This window comes from Schistocerca piceifrons, chromosome 7 (genome assembly GCF_021461385.2).
Source record: "Schistocerca piceifrons isolate TAMUIC-IGC-003096 chromosome 7, iqSchPice1.1, whole genome shotgun sequence".
Lineage (NCBI taxonomy): Eukaryota > Metazoa > Arthropoda > Insecta > Orthoptera > Acrididae > Schistocerca > Schistocerca piceifrons.
In genome coordinates, this window is record NC_060144.1 from 449,112,855 (window position 1) to 449,134,281 (window position 21,427).

The 21,427-nt window shown below is 43.5% G+C and overlaps 1 protein-coding gene across 1 annotated transcript in view; it reads left to right on the forward strand.

Moving 5' to 3' along the window:
• LOC124709006 (O-acyltransferase like protein-like) overlaps positions 1-12,677 on the forward strand; it is a 204,737-nt gene extending 192,060 nt beyond the window's left edge. The window contains exons 11-12 of the mRNA XM_047240639.1: positions 5,218-5,338; positions 11,403-12,677. Of these exons, the coding sequence (XP_047096595.1) occupies positions 5,218-5,338; positions 11,403-11,569 (288 nt within the window). The 3' untranslated portion in view covers positions 11,570-12,677. The remainder of the gene's footprint in view (positions 1-5,217; positions 5,339-11,402) is intronic.
• Positions 12,678-21,427: the final 8,750 nt, after the last annotated feature.

A 21,427-nucleotide genomic window follows, 5' to 3' on the forward strand; every position in this document is an offset into this window, starting at 1 on the left:
GATGATGATAATGACGACAACACAAACACCCATTCCTCGGGCAGAGAGAATCCCCAACTCGGTCAGGAATCGAACCCGAGACCCCGTAATCCAGAGGCAGAAATGCTAGCCACTAGACCATGAGCTGCGGACGAAGTATGGAGGAGGTGGTTCTGCGCTATGAGAGCGTCATTCGTGAGTATTGTGTGGTTTTTTATTGCACTTTGGAAAACGCTAAATGGGGAAGGATATGAACAGCTTTTACGGCACTGTGTACTGGTAAAGAGTTCGGAGGCGATGATTAATTGTATGACAAATCATCGGTCATACCACAGCATCTTTGAGCCAATGGTTTGTTGAAAATAACATACTTGAAATGGACTGGCCTGCCAAAAGTGCTGACTCCAGCCCAGTGGTACACATTTGGGATGGTTCAAGACGTTGATTTCGCTCCAATCCTCAGCGTCTAATGTCTCGATCTTTTCTGGTTTCGGCTCTTTAGGAAGAATGGGCTGCCGTTTCTCCACAGACTTTCAGGAACCTCCTTAAAAATGTCCCCAACATTACACCTGCCAAATGTTGAAGGTTGGACACACACACCACATTAATTTATACGTACAGGTGGCGAATGGTTTTGATCAGATACTATGTACAGGAAAAGGATTCACAGCCTAGTTCAAGACCTCTCCTCTATCCTAGAAAGAAGGCACTCCAACATTGTAAGCTTATCCGAAGAAATATTAGTTTCCCCCTTGAAAGAGCACGATGTTTCACTTCTGATCCCTATAGATAGATTACAACTGGTGACATACGGTTGCGTAACCCAACACCGTTGAAGTAAGTCAAGACAATGACGTCGCGTTTATTTTCCAGTCGGTTGCATAGAGTTATCGCAGTAAAATGGGTCGAAGCAGGGAGTGGCAGAACTGCAGGACTGAGATAACGTGTTTTGACGTGCACTCGACAACACCGTTAATGCAGTTTTCCCTACACATGTATGTATCAGCGCAAATTGTCCAACTCGTCCACAAGGAATGGTGTACCACTCGCAGTCATGCAACACGGCTCAAAACAATGTTTGTAAAATTATAGTAGCTGATAGGAGCAAGAGACAACTGTCACACATTGTCGATGCCAACCGGTTTTAAACGCTACTGGGATATCTGCTGTCAGTAAATGCACGTCCGTTTCAACCAGTTTCCGAGCGAACGATGCGGAGGAATGGTATACAGTGACCATTCCCAGTCGAGTAAGTCACTAAAGGTACAATTACACCTGTCCGCCTTGCGCCTAATTGCCCGTGTGACTGTGACTGCCTGCCTCGCACGCAAAGTACAGCCACACGTGTAGGTTGCATGCCTCTTCCTCAACATGTGCGTACGAATGATTACATTCACACCAGTGTTCCTCTACTTCCACGTGGGGCAAGCCACAGCCACAGCCGCACGGCGCACAGGTGCAAATGTTGCATAAGGGTCATTGCTCAGTGTGGCACATGGAACTGCACGTCTCCATGGAGCAAAAAACACAGCAACTGGAGAGTAGCTGCCTGGAAGCATGTGGTGTAATCCGAAGAGCGGCGATTTTGCGTCTTTTCAGATGATTCAAGGCTTAGAGTGAACTAGTGACCCAATGAGGCATTTGGTCTGCAAGGTATGTGGAGTGGAGATTTAGTTCATGCTGAAGGTGGTTCTGTGATTTTGTTTACCATAACTTGCGCCCCCCCCCTCCCCCGCCGACCGCCCCTCCACCCAGTCAGATTAGCATGAAAATGAACTAGGCCGTATTGCCCTTTTTTACATATTTTCGTGATGAGAATGCCGCTGACATTCCCAGGATAACTGCAGGCGTTTTCAGAGCTGCACACATGGGTCATAGGTTCATCAGGTGACAAAAACCAGAGTCCTGTCGCACCTCAACTGCGCCGCTAAATCAACATCATCATAGTCGTCGTCATCTCTTTCCAAGAATTAGGTGTTGTAGCCACCTGCTCCGATATCTAACGACCTTTCATCAATCTCTTACGAGGTCTACCTAGTTCTGTTTCCAATCAGCCGATAATTCATAACCTTTTTTGGCAGTTTGTTTTCTATCATTCTCTACACATGATCCTTTCATTCTATTCTCTTCTGTCTTGCCACTAACCGAAAAGATTTTTGAATCTGATGTTTTTTTCGTTCCTTATTTTATCCATATTATTAATCCTCCATATTATTAATCCTCTTACATGTCTCATGAAATTAATCTCTTCTGCCTGTATACGAGTTTTTGTTACTGTCCATGATTTGGAGCATTATAAAAGAGTAGGTACAGCCACAATTTCATAGAATTTAATTTGTGTTTCTTTTCTTGTTTTTCTTCTCAAGTTCTTCCACCTATCCCACAGATGGCTTGCAATTTATTAGTCTTCCTCTCAATGTCTTTCTTATAGTAAAAATTAATATCACGTTCTAGATCATTGAAATGGGGCACTTGTTCTAAAATTTTCTCATTTATTATTATTATTATCATTATCATTATTTCCGATGTGACTGGATTCTTTCCTTTGAAAGCTATTATCTTTGCCTTAAAGACAAGTTGTATTATATCTCGATTTGGCTCAATCTATTTACTGTTCTTGAATGACACAGTAAATTATACAGGAATAAGTTTGCTAAGTGCAGGGAATAAAATTTATGGAAAATTTGTTAATCAAAGATTACGAACTATCGCTGATGCAATATTCTCAGAAGACCAATCCGGCTTGAGAAACGTACATTAGAGTAGTCGTAACGTATAAACAATGATACAAATTATTGAAAAACCTCGGAAATTTGGCTTAGTAATGCATTTAGTATTTACTGTTTACGAGAAAGCCTTTGAGAAGGTAAAAAAAAAACCTTTTGTGGAAAATACTGGAAATGAAAGGTTTTCCTAAACACCTTATTAATGCCATAGAGAGTTTACATGCAATCACAAAAATAGCTATAAGTCAAGGTTCGAAAATGTCAGAAGATATTTTAATAAATTAAAGTGTTCGAAAAGGGTGCAGTCTACCACCCACTTAATTTAATTTACATATTGACGGTCTAGTTATGAAATGGAAAGGTGAACTACAGTTAGAAATTAAAACAGGATCTAGCATACCATTAAATATTCCGTTACATGCTGATGACCAGATGATTATACAGGAAACCGAAGACAATTTACGAAGAGAAATATATGGATTAGGCCCGCTAAATTACCGAGCTTAACACCATAAAAATGTGTGATAAGGTTTGGAGGAGCAGGTGTAACGTAGCGACGGATATCTCGGCGTATTGGTAGCAATGTGGGATCTAATCATCAGTGGCTGGGCTCTGATGGGTATGCCGTACCTGAAGAAGCTTGACGACACTCACTTAAAACTTCCCGGCTAATAGGTCGTGGTCGCTGTATAAGACCTTGTCATAACGTTGCCTCTCCGACTGCTGGAGACGTCTTCAGAGGTGAAGCGGTGAACTGCAACCAGAACTTGAGGGACCGCCGAATATATTAGCAATGTATAGTGCAGCATAGTCCGTCACGAGGCGTCGGCTACAAGGTTATCTCTCAAAATGCCAAAATTCTCAACTGAAGGTAACCTATCGTCATTTATTCGTTGCAACGTTGACAACCAACTTTTATCTAACTTAACATCTCCTTTTTTTCTGTGTAGAGGGCACCACAGTCTATCAGGTGATGTCGGCTACTAGATTACCTCTTATAATTCTAACATTCTCGATTGAAAGTAATCGATCGTCATTCTTACGTCGCAACATTGACAACCAAATTCTATCCAATTTATCATCTTCCTCTTTTCCGTTAAAATTATTACGGTGTGTATAGATCTCAATAGCCTCCCTATACGTGCGTACATGATAATGCAATGTTTTCGCTATAATGCTTGTCACAGTGAATTTTATTTCATGGTCACCCTCTTGGTTAACATGTTCCGCTAATGCCAATTTATCCAAATGTGTGCACACTACTTAACCTAAATTATCCTAAGGGCACACACACACACACAAACACACACACACACACACACACACACACACACACACACACACACACACACACACACGCCCGAGGGAGAACACAAACCTCCGCCGGGACCAGCCACACAGGCCGATTTATCCGTATTTCACTGAGACGAAAGTCATATCGGAAAAATCGCATTATCATGCAAGCATGTATAGAGAGGCTTTTGACATGTATATATTGTTTCGAGTTCTGGTTGCAGTTCCCCTCTTAGCCTCTGAAAACATCTCCCGCAGTCGGCGAGAAACGTTACGAGAAAGTTCTATACATCGGTCATGGCCTGTTAGCCCAGACATTTTAAATGATGTCAGTACCGGAAGTTTTACACTTTACGGATCTTGAGGACGCTCTTCCTCTCTGAAGTCAGGTTTGAGACGGTGTTACACGATATTGGCATGGTTCCTCCCGGTTTTATGGTTATTTGTCTGCGTATTTGTATTGTATTGTGTGGAACTGGCGACCTACAAACAACGGAGAGGCTTCGTCCCCGCCGTAGCCCTCTGTGGTTCACAACCCCACAACAGGCTACAGCAGTCCACTTACCCCACCGCCGCCCCACACCGAACTCATGGTTATTGTGCTGTTCGGCCCCCAGTGGACCCCCTCCCCCCCGGGAACGTCACACACCAGACGAGTGCAACCCCAATGTTTGCACGGTAGAGTAATTATGGTGTACGCGTACGTGAAGAAAGTGTTTGCGCAGCACTCTCCGACATAGTGTAACTGAGGTGGAATAAGAGGAACCAGTCCGCATTCGCCGACGCAGATGGAAAACCGCCTTAAAAACCATCCACAGATTGGTCGGCACACAGGACCTCGACACTAATCCGTCAGGCGGATTCGTGCTGGGAACCGGCACGCCTTCACGGCCAGAAAGCAGTGCGTTAGACGGCACGGCTAACCGGGCGGGCCGTTTATCTGTCTACTTACCGCTTGTCCATCACATTACAGAAGACGATACGCTGTCAGAGTGAAAACACGACGTCTTGATTATGGGTACAATCGAACACATTCCTTTATTATTCAGTCACTTGCGTGTTAAGCGCAGGGCCAGTTACTGTGGTAATTTTTGGTCATTCAGGGTGGTCGCTCCCCTTTCCTGTTTACCGTTCATCCGTCTCGGCTGTTGTGCCCGGCTGTAGTAGTGAGCTGGGCTGTGCGGACGGCAGTAACCATGCTGGCTGTTCATTCCCGCAGATCCAGTCGGCCATCGGCGTGCTGGTGACGTCACTGGGCGTGTCGCTGGTGCTGCATCTCACTGTGGAGCTGCCCACCGTCGCGCTGTCCAAGGAGTTCCTGCGCCCGCCTCCCCCGACGGGTGAGTCACGCCTCGTCCGACTACCGTATCGCAACTGGGAAGGAACAATCCTTCCCGTTCAAATAACTTACGGGAATGCAGCTGGTTGACGTCGTCGACAACGGCCGATATTTCGACAGGAGCACACTCTGCCACTTTCAAGGCAAAACGGCAGGAAGTAAGCGCTGTGCAAGGAAATTTAGTACCTCGGTTTTCAGAGAAAAGCCGGAATGATCACACACACACACACACACTCTCTCTCTCTCTCTCTCTCTCTCTCTCTCTCTCTCTCTCTCTCTCTCTCTCTCTGTAATGCCGGCCGAAGTGGCCGTGCGGTTACAGACGCTGCAGTCTGGAACCGCAAGACCGCTACGGTCGCAGGTTCGAATCCTGCCTCGGGCATGGATGTTTGTGATGTCCTTAGCTTAGTTAGGTTTAACTAGTTCTAAGTTCTAGGGGACTAATGACCTCAGCAGTTGAGTCCCATAGTACTCAGAGCCATTTGAACACACTGTAATCACTAGCTCCATCACAAACCAAGGACGACCGACGTCAAAAGTTACCGACAGTAAAATTAATAATCGACGGGTGAGATAGCAGGAACTCTGTCCCTCTGTTTTTTGAGATGGGGGAGAGCAGGACTCCATGCAGAATTTAAACGAGAACCACAATCTTCATTTATAAAGTTAATTTCTAATTTAGTTTCAATAGCTTCCTCAATAACACTATCCCAGTAACAGGATGTGCATACCAGAATCTCCGCGATGTTATACTCCATTGGATGACCGGTGCCAAGACAGTGCTCTGCAGTGGCGGATTTGTTAGGCTGTTGTAAGCGTGCGTGCCGCTTATGCCTAGTACACCGGTCCTTCACACTTCTGATAGTCTGACCAACATATGACATGCCACAACTGCAAGGAATACAGTTGGCATCCGATTTAGGCAACCAAGACTGTCCTTTACGGAACCTAAACGAACGCTAACCTTAGATGGCGGTCGAAAAAACACACTTCGCATTATATTTCCGCGATATGGCCAACTCTATTCGAAATTCTCCCTGCGTAAGGCAAAAAGTCCGTAAGCTTTGGTGTCACCTCGGTATATCATCATCATCACTCACCCGGCGCACAATTTGTCTGTAGCACAACGATACTTTTGCTGTTTGGAGTTCCATGGCAGTGAGAATTTGAACAACCTTTTAGGATACCTGAATTCAATCCACCTGAATATTTGTTTCACAGTGCTGATGGATAAGGATAGTTGTCTTCTCATCCTTGGAGTGCTAGTCGAGAGGAAGGTGGATGGTGCGTTGGGGCATACTGATTACAGGAAATATGCTCACACTGATCAACAGGCGAAATTTCCATCATCCTGCTCAACGTGAAGCGGTACTTCGTACCTTGGTTCACAGCGTCCATGTCATCTCGGAGCCTGAGAGTTTGTCAGCCAAGTTAGCCCATCTCGAAGTCACCTTTCGTCAGAATGGTCATAGTGAAACACAGATCAGACGTGCGTTGTGCTATCGACGAACCGTGCACAGGGTGAGGGATGATAGCGAGGTGGCACCAGAATCTACGGGCTTTTTGCGTTACGCAGGCAGCCTTTCGAACAAGATTGGTCGTATTTTGCTGCAATGTGATTTGAAGTGTGTTTTTCAACTACTGTCTAAGATCAGCGTCCTTTTAGGTTCCATAAAGGATGATCGTAGCTTGCGGAAGGCGGTTGTCTACAATACTCCTTGCAGTTGCGGCATGGTAGATATTGGTGAGAGTGTCAGGACTGTAGAGGACCGCTGTACTTAGCATTGGCGGCACAAATGCTTCCAACAGCCCAACAAACCCGTCATTGCAGAAAATTTTCTTGGCACCGGTCATCCTATGGAATAAGACAACACGGAGATTCTGGCATGCTCTTCCAGCTACTGGGATAGTGTTGCTAAGGAAGACACTGAAATTAAGTTAGCAAATAACCTTATAAATAAAGATTGTGGTTCTTCTTTAAATTCTGCATGGACTCCTGCTCTCACGCATCTCATAAAACAGAGGGACAAAGTTTATGCTACCCGATCCATTGATTATTAACTTCACTATCTATAACTTCTTACGATCTTTGGTTTATGACGGCACTAGTGATTACATTGTGTGTGTGTGTGTGTGTGTGTGTGTGTGTGTGTGTGTGTGTGTTTGTTTGTTTTATCTTTCCAGAGTTTCTCTGATAACCGAGGTATTAATATTTCCTTGCACAACGCTTACTTACTGCAGTCTTGCCTTGAAAATGGTAGGGAGTGCTCCTGTCGAAATATCGGTGGTGGTCGGCGACGGAACCCGGCTGCATTTCCATAAGTTTTTATGAACATTGTATACACTGGGAGAAATTCAGGTCTCACAAAATTCTTCTTGTTTTTCCTTCCTGTTTTACCCACAGTAAATGCGTCGAAAGCAACTGGTCTTCCGTAGCAGTTGGTTTCGTCTTAATTTTACCACAGAAATACGCGAGTGCGATTCACCTGAAACCTCTCTTACACTAGTGACGTTCTTACCTGAGTCGACGAGAGAGTCTGCAGCAGCGCCTGTGGCGTACTACTCCTGTACTGAGTGCCGCCTGTCACTCTCGTTGTCTTTTCGTTTACACGTCGGCGCCAAATTTTTTTTGTTATGATGATTTGCTGCTCTTCAATCTGGCACCTGAACGGTAAAGTGAGTGTTTCAGCGACCATCCTTGTTCAAAAAAAATCGTAAAATTAAGTACCTAACAATGACAATAGGTGTTACTAATGACCAAATCAAAATTTTTCTTTCGTCATCGTCAATGCTATAGGGCTGTTACGTCTCTTAACTTTCCAGCCGTCTTTTTCTTGGTCTTCCAACAGATCTTGTACCTAAAAGACTGAAATGTAGTGATTGCTTTGGTGGTCTCGAAGTTGGCATTCTAGCTAGACGTCCTAACCAGCTTTGTCGATTAGACATGAACTTCTCATATATAGCTTATATTTGAATCTCTTCTTGTCTTGTGCACCCCTTCAGTGCTCTTAGAAATTTCATTTCTTCGTCTTGTAGTTAGTTTTCTTACTTTTTAATAGTCTTCCAATGTTTTACTTTGAATGACTTAATTTTGAGTCTTTCCTAAAGTTATTTCTCAATGTTCTATTGATTGTTCCGTGTATCACTTCACTTAAAACAGATATATTGTGAAAATTCTTAACTAAGGTCACGTGGTAAATTCTCCACTCTGCTGAGAAGTAAGAGAATAGGTTAAGTGTTGCTCGAACATCTAAAAACATCATTTATTTGCTCAGTAAAATACGTACATACAAACATACCAAACAATATTTCTAAGGCAAAAAATAGCGTGTTTTTACTTTATCCTTTTTTATCTCCCTTTCTTTCTAAGATCCAAATAACATGGAAAACTGCTCAGTAGATGTGACGTTCATTAAGAAATGTTTATCTGTTTACGTTCTTATTTGTGCACAGGGAAGGGTTTTTCTTCGTCCAGATGTTGTAAATTGTACATTATTACGTACGTTCAGATATTTGGTTGGCCTTCTGGGAGAACACTAGTAGAAAAAGCATGCAGTTCTAACGTATCCTTACGATGTGACACGAAGAACTAAACTACTGAACTGGAGATTAAGAAGGCACAAAAAAAAGGCGAACGCTGCACGCTGCAAGAATAGGTTAATTTCCGCCACTGACCTTACTGACCTACTTGTAAAGTGGCTGGCGGCTGGTTACAGGCAGGTACGTGCCCCCCCTCCTCCCCCTCCTCTCTCTCTCTCTCTCTCTCTCTCTCTCTCTCTCTCTCTCTCTCTCTCTCTCTATTTTTCCAAAATCTTTGAGCAGAGTTGTTATACTGATAACGCAGTTTACATGGTCACGTACCAAATTTTACAAGCATTAAATAATAAAATAGCGCCGGATGGTACATTCTGCGACCTATTTAAGACATTTGATTGTGTGAATCACGGTATTGTCGTTGATATACTGAAGCTTTATAGAATTGCCGGTGTACCCAAACGATGGATGATATATCTAACCAAAAGATGTGGAAACTTGTACCTAGTAGTTCAACCAATACAGTCTGGGGAAATAATTGTGACTAGGGAGAAATCATGTATGGGGTGCCCCAAGGCACAAACTTAGGTTCACTATTGTTCCTCATTTATGTAAACAATCTTCCATCTCATATACAACAAGCAGAATTAATTCATTTTGCAGATGACATTAGTGTTGCCATTAATCCAAGTATACGTACAGAAACACAAGAAATGGTAAACAAAATTCTTAAAAGTATGATTGGCTGGTTTTCTGCAAATGATCTCGCCCTCAGTTATAAAAAGACACAACAAATTCATTCCTGCATGTCTAGGCGTACTACACAAATGGTAAGTGTAACACAGGGTGAGGAAATAATAAACAGGTTGGAAACTTCGAAATTCTTGGGTGTCCACATTGCTGAGAATTCAAACTGGAAAAAGCACATTTTGTAATTCCTAAAACAACTTAGTTGAGCCACATTTGCACATAGAATCAGTGCACATCTTGGGAGGGACAATCCAGTAAGTTGACATATTTCGCATATTTTCATTCAGTAATGTCATAAGGAATAATTTTCTTGGGTAACTAATTTTAAAGAAAGAAAATCTTCGTTGCTCAAATAAGTGCTGTAGAATAATACGTGGTGTTCACTCATGATCGTCTCTTTAAGGGGTTGGACCCACTGGCTACAGCTTCACAGCGTATTTATTTCCTCATGAACTTTGTTGTAATTAATCCACTACAGTTAAAAAGGAGCAATTATGTACGGGATACAGTACCGAAGGAAGAATGACATTTATTAATCCACATTAATGTTGCCTTTATCACAAAAAGGGGTGCTTAATGCTGTAAGTAAAATGTTTGATCGCTTACCCAGTGACGTAAAATGTCTGACAGACAGCAAAGTAAAGTTTGAAAACAATCTGGAAAAGTTTCTCCTGGATAACTGCTTTTATTCCTCACCACAGTTTCTATTTCTGTAATGTGTAGGAAGTGGTGTAGTCGTTACGCATCACAAAGATGTGCTGTGCGAAATGATCCATGGAACATAGAACTACCTCTCCCTCCTCCCTCCCTCCTCCCTCTCTCTCCTCCCTCTCTCTCCTCCCTCTCTCTCCTCCCTCTCTCTCCTCCCTCTCTCTCCTCCCTCTCTCTCCTCACTCTCTCTCCTCACTCTCTCTCCTCACTCTCTCTCCTCACTCTCTCTCCTCACTCTCTCTCCTCACTCTCTCTCCTCACTCTCTCTCCTCACTCTCTCTCCTCACTCTCTCTCCTCACTCTCTCTCCTCACTCTCTCTCCTCACTCTCTCTCCTCACTCTCTCTCCTCACTCTCTCTCCTCACTCTCTCTCCTCACTCTCTCTCCTCACTCTCTCTCCTCACTCTCTCTCCTCACTCTCTCTCCTCACTCTCTCTCCTCACTCTCTCTCCTCACTCTCTCTCCTCACTCTCTCTCCTCACTCTCTCTCCTCACTCTCTCTCCTCACTCTCTCTCCTCACTCTCTCTCCTCACTCTCTCTCCTCACTCTCTCTCCTCACTCTCTCTCCTCACTCTCTCTCCTCACTCTCTCTCCTCACTCTCTCTCCTCACTCTCTCTCCTCACTCTCTCTCCTCACTCTCTCTCCTCACTCTCTCTCCTCACTCTCTCTCCTCACTCTCTCTCCTCACTCTCTCTCCTCACTCTCTCTCCTCACTCTCTCTCCTCACTCTCTCTCCTCACTCTCTCTCCTCACTCTCTCTCCTCACTCTCTCTCCTCACTCTCTCTCCTCACTCTCTCTCCTCACTCTCTCTCCTCACTCTCTCTCCTCACTCTCTCTCCTCACTCTCTCTCCTCACTCTCTCTCCTCACTCTCTCTCCTCACTCTCTCTCCTCACTCTCTCTCCTCACTCTCTCTCCTCACTCAATCAACACACACTCACTCACTCACTCACTCACTCACTCACTCACTCACTCACTCACTCTCTCTGTCTCTATACAGTGGGACTTGGTTCGATGAACATCTATAAGTGCTGTTAGCCAGTTGTAGGAACTATCTCTTCCTTCCAGGTACCAATCAAGCGCGGGCGACCTCCGTCTCCAAAGGCGGGGTGGACTCGCGCGCCGAGGAGCACACCGTGGACGTCGGCTGCTACGAGAACCAGGGCCTCGACCTGTCCCTGGACAAGCAGGGACCCTCGCAGTCCAGCACAGAGGCGACCGCCTCGCAACCCTGAGGCTACACAGCGTCCAGCAGCTGGTGCTAGAACCTTCTTCTCGCGGCACGCGGCCTGCCTGCAAAGACAAACAACACGGGTGTTAGTGTTGTAGAAACGAGCAGGACACACTGTTGCACAATACGGTGTTATGTTCCTGTTGGGACACCTGACTTTTAACAGATAAATTTACAGTGCAGGGTTTCCTGTGTTTGAAATGGACGTTGTTGTAAAAGTTGTACTTAAGGTTTTGCTACGTGCTGCGGCTACGGTCGTTTCGCCCACTAGTCGACAATTACTGTAATTTCATAGTAGTACTATTGCTAGGGTAGGATTGTCAGCAGCGTTGGACCGGTCCCCACATTTCTATACACCAATGGGACCAAATTTATTTTAGCTGTATGATGTATTTATTACTCTTGTACCTGAATAGTATATTCCTCTGCAAGTGATCATTGTCATTTAAGGTTTGAAGAGTTCTATTTTTATATTATAATTGCTGCCTTGCCGAGTAATAAAATATTGAAAATACAGGGTCCTAAATGCATATGGAAAACGTAGGTGGGAACTTGATGCCTGTCACCGTTAAGTATATCACGGGATTCATCTTTGTTACTTGTCTCAAACGTTTCACATAGCAGAACAAGATCTTCTGTAGACTAAGTTCCTATTACAACGTACTTAAAAGCTTTTAACATATTTTTTTAAGCTTAGACAATATTTATCCGGAAGCTAGTTACGGGTTCACTCTATCAGGAATTTTATTCGGCAGGCAAATAAATAGTGTGGACTACGAATAATTGACATGGTTGTGATCTGGGGCAGCTTTAACCTGTAAGAGATATCTAGATATCTTTATTTTTTAAATTTGACAACCACCTACCACAGGTTTCCATTGATATACTGTCTCCATTGTTTAAGATTTAATATGTTAATTCTTAGCATGCTGTTTATTATAATACAGGTAACTCCATATTTATGATTAAATAGTTTTTTGTGTGTTGCTCAAAAGTTCCTAATGCTGTTTACAGCTGAAGCTGGTAATTGGAAACTGTCTTTCAGCCATACTAATTTGCATAAAACACAAAGAACAAAAATTGTAAATAAAATTTTGACTGCAATAAATAAGTTTTTACGCGGGTATAATGTTACGTGTTTGGCAATGTTTGTTGTATTCACCAATGACAACTTTGTACAATAAGGACGAACGTTGGTGGCTGAGGCAGAGCAATAGTTCTGTCCTTTGCAAAGCGTTGAGGCTGCCCAATGCGCAATACCTTGTGGAAGAGACCGCCATTTGTGTACTCCAAACAGGAAGAGAGAATACAGGTGGATAATACAAGGACGTGAGACGGCTTTCGCAACCAATGTGAAGCAGTTCAATCGCCGTAAGAAATCCGATTGAGGTATTGCAACTCTGCAATGAATCCCACAGCAGTCTGTCCGTCACCATTTCAGAACGTTACAAATCCCTCACACGTCTTTACATAGGGTTGTGGGAACAAGATTTAAAGTTTCATGCTTATAATCTGCAAGTGGCTGAACAGTTATTGCCGGCCGGCCGGCGTGGCCGAGCGGTTCTAGGCGCTACAGTCTCGAACCGCGCGATCGCTGCGGTCGCAGGTTCGAATCCTGCCTCGGGCATGGATGTGTGTGATGTCCTTAGATTAGTTAGGTATAAGTAGTTCTAAGTTCTAGGGGACTGATGACCACAGCAGTTTAGTCCCATAATGCTCAGAGCCATTTGAACCATTTTGAGTTATTGCCGTGAAATAAAATGAGCAGGCGAGATTTCTACATAAGCTTACTGGACGGGACTGACAGGATGTTGCATTTTTGACAAATCTTGTGATGTCTGATGGGGCAAACTTTCATCTGAATGGGTCTGTCAACAAACAAAACTTTCGGTATTACTCGGACACAAACCCACCAACCCACAACTCCCAAGTCCCAGGCTTGTCCGAAAGTCATCGTCTGATGTGCTATTGAACATCCCCCCCTCCACAAACCCAACTTTCTTTTTTTTTTTTTTAAGACGAAGACCTGCCACCACTGAGTGTCAGTTTCTAGTGGTATGTGTGGTTAATAGTTTATTAATTTGTAAGTGGGCTGCTTCTGTATAGGCAGCGCTGTGTAGAGCTTTGCATTGGATCTCTGCGCTTTCTTTGTAAGAGAGCCTGTGACTGGTTGGACTCATTGTTGGAAGCCAATCGCCAGTAGTGTTGGGTAGTTGCAAGTTAGTCACTAGCATGATGGAAGTACTCTTGGGCAGTTGGAGGTGAACAGCCAGCAGTGATGGATGTTCGGTGTGAGAAGTTAGCATTGATGGAGGGTAGAGGTGTAAAGTGTTAGCGTTGGCTAACGATCTGTTCATGTTCGGCTTGGAGACTGAATATTATTCATCATTATATACCTTTGTACTAGATGTCAATGACGATTTATATTCGTGTTTGAACTGGATGTCACATTATTAAGGTAAAAAAAAATACATTATTTGGTTTGCAACAAAATCTTTCCTTTGCTAACCACATGCCTATTAGTAAATAGTGGCTTTAGTAGTTAGAATGTTTTATTTAGTTGGCAGTATTGACGCTCGCTGTATTGCAGTAATTCGCGTAATGAAGATTTATGTGACGTAAGTGCTTAATGAAATGTATAGGTTACTGTTAAGATTTCTTTTTAGTCAGGGCCATTCTTTTGAGTTAATTTGGTAGCAGTTAGATCGCGTTACCGTTGTGTATTGAGAGTAACTAATGAAAACGAAAAGTTTGAGTTCTGTTTGCCAGGGCAAATTCAGTAGGTCAGTGTTGTAAGGATAAAGACTAGCAAACTGACACTTGCATTCAATTTCACTCAGCACTTTAAGCAAATATTTTATTAAGAAGTTTCAAATTTCACAGCTGCAGGTACATTGCCATGTAAACACGATATGGTTCCAGAAAGACGAGACTGAAGTCCACATGGCCCGCAATTCAGTGACTACACTGTGATGTGTTGGCAGAAGAGCCAACACCGTGTAGCTAGAGGAGGCCGAAATGCAAGCGTTTAAACTCACGCAAACTGGCGTGAGGTCTGGAACAGGACAATGTAATTAATATAGCCAATAAGGTACGTTGCTGCTGGAATACTTAACTTTAATCCATAATTGGTGTACATCGCTCTTGACGGTACATGTTTTACAATCTCAGTATTAACTGGTAATGGCGCCTTGCTAGGTCGTAGCAAATGACGTAGCTGAAGGCTATGCTAACTATCGTCTCGGCAAATGAGAGCGTATTTGTCAGTGAACCATTCCTAGCAACGTCGGCTGTACAACTGGGGCGAGTGCTAGGAAGTCTCTTTAGACCTGCCGTGTGGTGGCGCTCGGTCTGCAATCACTGACAGTGGCGACACGCGGGTCCGACGTATACTACCGGACCGCGGCCGATTTAAAGGCTACCACCTAGCAAGTGTGGTGTCTGGCGGTGACACCACACACTGGGATGACACACTCCATACAGGCTACTCCGACGATTCAGTGATATCCCACGGCAGCCAGCGATAACTTCATCTTTTAGCTTCTGATTTTTTTCTGAGAGCTGCTCTCAAGAACAAAGACCTTTTTCTTTACGGCGCCTCAACAATAGCGATTAGTTGAAAGGTGGAATATGCGAAGAAATAGCTGTTCCTCAAAAATAGTGAGAGAACGTAATGAGGAGCTTCCAGGGATGTCTTCATAGGAGCAGCGTCAGTAATGGAATCCTTTTGTTTTATGTAGTTTCCAAGAAACCAACGAACAAGGTAATGCTTCGCAGTTGCTAAAATGTATGGGAATTGCAAGTACACCCTAATCTTCTTCTCCTGCATCTCTATCTCCTCCTCCTCCTCCTCCTCCTCCTCCATTATCTGCTCTCTCTCTTTCTCTCTTTCTCTTTCTCTCTCTTTCTCTTTCTCTCTTTCTCTTTCTCTCTCTCTCTCTCTCTCTCTCTCTCTCTCTCTCTCTGCCTCTGTCTCTCCTCCCTTCATCTCCTCGTTTCCTCTATGTCCGTTCCCACTTCCCCTACTCCCACCTCCTCTTCCCCCCTCTCTCTGACCTTGCAATCGCAAAGGAAACCTTGATTGTAGACGCTTAAAATGAATGGATAAATCGTTGGAGTCACTGGGTACAGGATATGACACAGAGACCTCTTCAGTTGCTTTATCTGTGAGGATAGTAGCTTCAGCGATAGTATTTTGCATAGTTTTGATTTGCGAACCTGTAGCACTACAACGTTTCGGACGATACTGATTCCGTAGTAGCATTCTTATAACTACGCAATAAGCCATAGATACAACTTTCTCGTTTTATTAGCTGTGGCCGAGCGGTTCTAGGCGCTTCAGTCCGGAACCGCGCTGCTGCAACGGTCGCAGGGTCGAATCCTGCCTCGGGCATGGATGTGTGTGACGTCCTTAGGTTAGTTAGGTTTAAGTAGTCCTAAGTCTAGGGGACTGATAACCTCACATGTTAAGTCCCATAGTGATTAGAGCCATTTTTTCGTTTTATTATAAAACCGACTTCGAGGGAGAAAACAAAACAATACATTGTCTTATATACAGGACGGGGCAAATAAAAGCGGTCTGGATGAGTGCATGCGACTGGATATGAATTTATGCATAAAACTACCCCACTGACGCGCACACCACTTGTACACCCGACACGTGATCCACATCGGTTCAGACAGTGGTGCGGGCTGTGTCTGTGTGAGTGGAGCAGTGCTGATGGTTCTCACAGTGGAGCGTGACGACGAAGTCGTGGAAGCGGTGTGATCAGTTGTTTGCTGAGAAGTTTAATAATGTCAGAGTGCCAGCAAAGAGTGCGATGCAACGCTTAGTCCGAAAATGGCCTCAGACAGGATCTGCTTTGAACAAATCAAAAAACATTCCGAAACGTGCCCGCACAACGGAAAATGTGTCTGCAGTTCACCAGAAAATGCTTCTGACTCCTACCAAACCAACCCAACGCCAGTCGCAAGAGATCGGCACATCACGTCGATCGATACTCGACCTGGACTTGTTCTCCGAGCTACTTTTATTTGCCCCACCCTGTATATTAAAAATAGCCTATGTCCGTCCGAATGTTTATTACATCATCGTGTGACAATTCTAAGTAAATCGGTCAAAACATGAGTCTATTTTGTAACAACATTTAACAACTTCTTGTTTTTATCTATTCTCATAGATTAATTTAGATTTGACTTCTCAGTAACGGCAATATGTGTAGAACATTTGTCTAGAAGTTGTATTGGTTTAAATATGCAATAACCCCAATAATAAAAAGATGAAACTATACTTCTTCCCGACGGCCACCCGATCTGACTAGTAACAGTAGATAGCTGACTTGGTCTCTTTTAGATTTTCGTACGATTAACACAGTTTACATTAACTGGCGGATGATGCGGTTATTGGTTTTCGATTTACTCGTTTACGACCCATTTTTTAACAACTCATTTGATTATGAAAACAACAGTGCAGGGAAGAGAAGTTTGCAGTAGCTTCATAGCTGCAGTTAAATGTTCCTTGCGATTCTTTACTGGGGGCAAAATCCGCTTCTAGATACCTTCAACCAGGTCGATTCTCGATTTGTTTCAAGCGCGTTTTCAGTTTTGTAATCTTGTGCCAGCGATTACTCAGAAACACCGAGTAGAAATGCTTATTAGGTTTTCATACTTCACGTTCATTGGTTACCTTCATTTACTACCGTAATTTTATGCGTTATCCTGAGTAACTATATTGTCCAAGTGACAAGCGTAAGCAAGGGAAATTTTGTTCCACTGGTGGTGATGTTTGGAGAAAAGAGAGTGTGAAACACCCTACTCAAATAAATTATTTGCTGCTCTTCTCGGTAGCAAAATTGGGCTGATAAACATAAAGTTCCCATCGAAAGAACGAACTGTAAAGCCCAATCTCCTGGGAACGATAGACGGTCCTTACGCTCAGTGACAGAACAGAAAACGTACTTTCAAGAAGATGGGATCCTTGGATATGCGTCTGTTTACTAATGGCAAAATTCGGTTGAAGGTGAACATTGAAACTGCTTTGATTCTTGAGTCGAGAATACTAAATGCTGATTATCTGTTTTGTGTGAGTTCACATTCACGTAAACCTTTTTAAATGAGCTTAAAATTATTTTATGAGAAAATTAAAGTTTACAAATCCAGTTTTCGGTACTTCTCAAGCGGAATAATAGAGAGTTCTGACATGCGCTAAGGTACGACATTATTCCTTATGCAAATGAGCAAAGGCTGAAAATTCGGTTATGGAGTTCGTAAATGCAGTAACTGCAGAGTCAAATGCATTTCAGAGAGCTTACTTTCCTCTGTCCCGTAAGAGATGTATTCATTGACTGATGAGACAGCGCTGGGGTTCCCAGGTTGTGTTCTATCTTCTTAGCACACCGCTGATCCAACAGTCTTGTACATTCTGTAAAATTCAGACATCTCGAAATCATTACGTAACGTTATACCGTTTCATCTGTGCTGCTTTCAAATACCAAACTATGGAGTAAGGACAAAAAAAATTCTCATTCTCGATAAACGCTCCACGCCCTGTGCACGTGATCAGCTGGTGGCGTCGAGCCGGCGTCATCTGGAGCGTACCAGTTACAAATTATTTTGCTCAGTAGTGACACGCTCTGAGACAGACGCTACACAAACACAGATATCGTACAGAGCAAACAGCGTTTTGCCAGGGGTGTATATTAAACTACACGCTGCAGCCATGCTGGTTGCTTAAAACAGCACTGTACCCGCCTCCGAATCCAATGTCGCTAATGCGCACTTGAGCGGTGGGGCTCAACACAAAGGTAGACGATTCGAACGCCGGGTCTGGAAGAAATTTTCATCGTTGGAGAACGACGGGAGGTGATGGCTCACAGCTTCTAGTCACCAGATTTAGAGCTAGTTTCCTTGGGTTAAATTCTAAACTCTTCAGCAGTTTACCATGGAATGAGGACATGTGACACGCTGTTAATAGAACTGATACAGTGAACATTAAAGTGGGGTGTGTCCACCTTTCGCCTTTATGACGGCTTGAGCTCTTCTAGGGTCATTTTCGGTGAGGTATCTGGCTGTGAAGGAATGACAGCCCGCTATCTACATCCATACTCTGTAAGCCACCTGACGGTGTGTGACGGAGGGTACTTTGAGTACCTCTATCGGTTCTCCCTTCTATTCCAGTCTCGTATTGTTCGTGGAAAGAAAGATTGTCGGTATGCCTCTGTGTGGGCTCTAATCTCTCTGATTTTATCCTCATGGTCTCTTCGCGAGATATAAGTAGCAGGGAGCAATATACTGCTTGATTCCTCGGTGAAGGTATGTTCTCGAAACTTCAACAAAAGCCCGTACCGAGCTACTGACCGTCTCTCCTGCAGAGTCTTCCACTGGAGTTTATCTATCATCTCCATAACGCTTTCCCGATTACTAAATGATCCTTTAACGAGGCGCGCTGCTCTCCGTTGGATCTTCTATCAACCCTATCTGGCACGGATCCCACACTGGTGAGCAGTATTCAAGCAGTGGACCAACAAGCGTGCTGTAACCTACTTCCTTTGTTTTCGGATTGCATTTCCTTAGGATTCTTCCAATGAATCTCAGTCTGGCATCTGCTTTAACGACGATCAACTTTATATGGTCATTCCACTTTAAATAACTCCTAATGCCTACTCCGAGATAATTTATGGAATTAACTGTTTCCAGTTGCTGACCTGCTATATTGTAGCTAAATGATAAAAGATCTTTCTTTCTATGTATTCGCAGCACATTACTCTTGTCTACATTGAGATTCAATTTCCATTCCCTGCACCATGCGTCAATTCGTTGCAGATCCTCCTGCATTTCAGTACAATTTTCCATTGTTACAACCGCTCGATATATTACAGCATCATCCGCAAAAAGCCTCAGTGAACTTCCGATGTTATCCACAAGGTCATTTATGTATATTGTGAACAGCAACGGTCCTACGAAACTCCCCTGCGGCACACCTGAAATCACTCTTACCTCGGAAGACCTGTCTCCATTGAGAATGATAAGCCGCGTTCTGTTATCTAGGAACTCTCCAATCCAATCACACAAAATTTTTCCTCAAAAGACGAAACAAGAGAAGATAGTGATGTTGGACGGTGGAGTTTGGCGCGAAGTCGACTTACTAACTCAATCAAAAGTTGTTACATTGGGGTTATGTCGGGACTCTGGGGAGGCCAGTCCATTTCGGAATTGTTAATTTTGACAAACCACTGTCTCACGGGCACTACTCTTTGACAGGGTGCAATGTTATACTGATACACTCATCATCTGCTATTTTTACTATAGGCAGCATACAATGCTGGTAAATGTGTTATTATCCTGCCATATTTAGCGTTTTGTGAAGCGCAATAATGAGACCACACCCTAACCACAAAAATCAACCCGCACTTACACCTCCAATATACTTCTCCTCCCTCCTCTTCCTCCTCCATATCCATATGGAACACGTGAGGCAATACTGACCTTACGACTTATCTTAGAAGAAAGATTAAGGAAAGGCAAACCTACGTTTCTAGCATTTGTAGACTTAGAGAAAGCTTTTGACAATGTTGACTGGAATACTCTCTTTCACATTCTAAAGGTGGCAGGGGTAAAATACAGGGAGCGAAAGGCTATTTACAATTTGTACAGAAACCAGATGGCAGTTATAAGAGTCGAGGGGTATGAAAGGGAAGCAGTGGTTGGGAAGGGAGTAAGACAGGGTTGTAGCCTCTCCCCGATGTTGTTCAATCTGTATATTGAGCAAGCAGTAAAGGAAACAAAAGAAAAATTCGGAGTAGGTATTAAAATTCATGGAGAAGAAATGAAAACTTTGAGGTTCGCCGATGACATTGTAATTCTGTCAGAGACAGCAAAGGACTTGCAAGAGCAGTTGAATGGAATGGACAGTGTCTTGAAAGGAGGATATTAGATGAACATCAACAAAAGCAAAACAAGGATAATGGAATGTAGTCTAATTAAGTCGGGTGATGCTGAGGGAATTAGATTAGGAAATGAGGCACTTAAAGTAGTAAAGGAGTTTTGCTATTTGGGGAGCAAAATAACTGATGATGGTCGAAGTAGAGAGGATATAAAATGTAGGCTGGCAATGGCAAGGAAAGCGTTTCTGAAGAAGAGAAATTTGTTAACATCCAGTATTGATTTAAGTGTCAGGAAGTCATTTCTGAAAGTATTCGTATGGAGTGTAGCCATGTATGGAAGTGAAACATGGACGATAAATAGTTTGGACAAGAAGAGAATTGAAGCTTTCGAAATGTGGTGCTACAGAAGAATGCTGAAGATTAGATGGGTAGATCACATAACTAATGAGGAAGTATTGAATAGGATTGGGGAGAAGAGAAGTTTGTGGCACAACTTGACCAGAAGAAGGGATCGGTTGGTAGGACATGTTCTGAGGCATCAAGGGATTACCAATTTAGTATTGGAGGGCAGCGTGGAGGGTAAAAATCGTAGAGGGAGACCAAGAGATGAATACACTAAGCAGATTCAGAAGGATGTAGGTTGCAGTAGGTACTGGGAGATGAAAAAGCTTGCACAGGATAGAGTAGCATGGAGAGCTGCATCAAACCAGTCTCAGGACTGAAGACCACAACAACAACAACAACAACATCTCACTATTGGCACTACACATCACGGCACGTAACTTTCTCTAAGCACTCGCCAAACCCAGTCTTCCACAGGGTATAAAAGGAGTCATCACTCCGAACTACTCGTTTCAAACATCTATTGTACAGTCAAGCGTCGCATAGCATTGAATACTGAACGGGTTGTGAGAGGCTGCTCTGCCATTGCACCCCGTTCTTTCTAACTCCCTACGCAGGGTCATTGCGCAGGCTGCCCT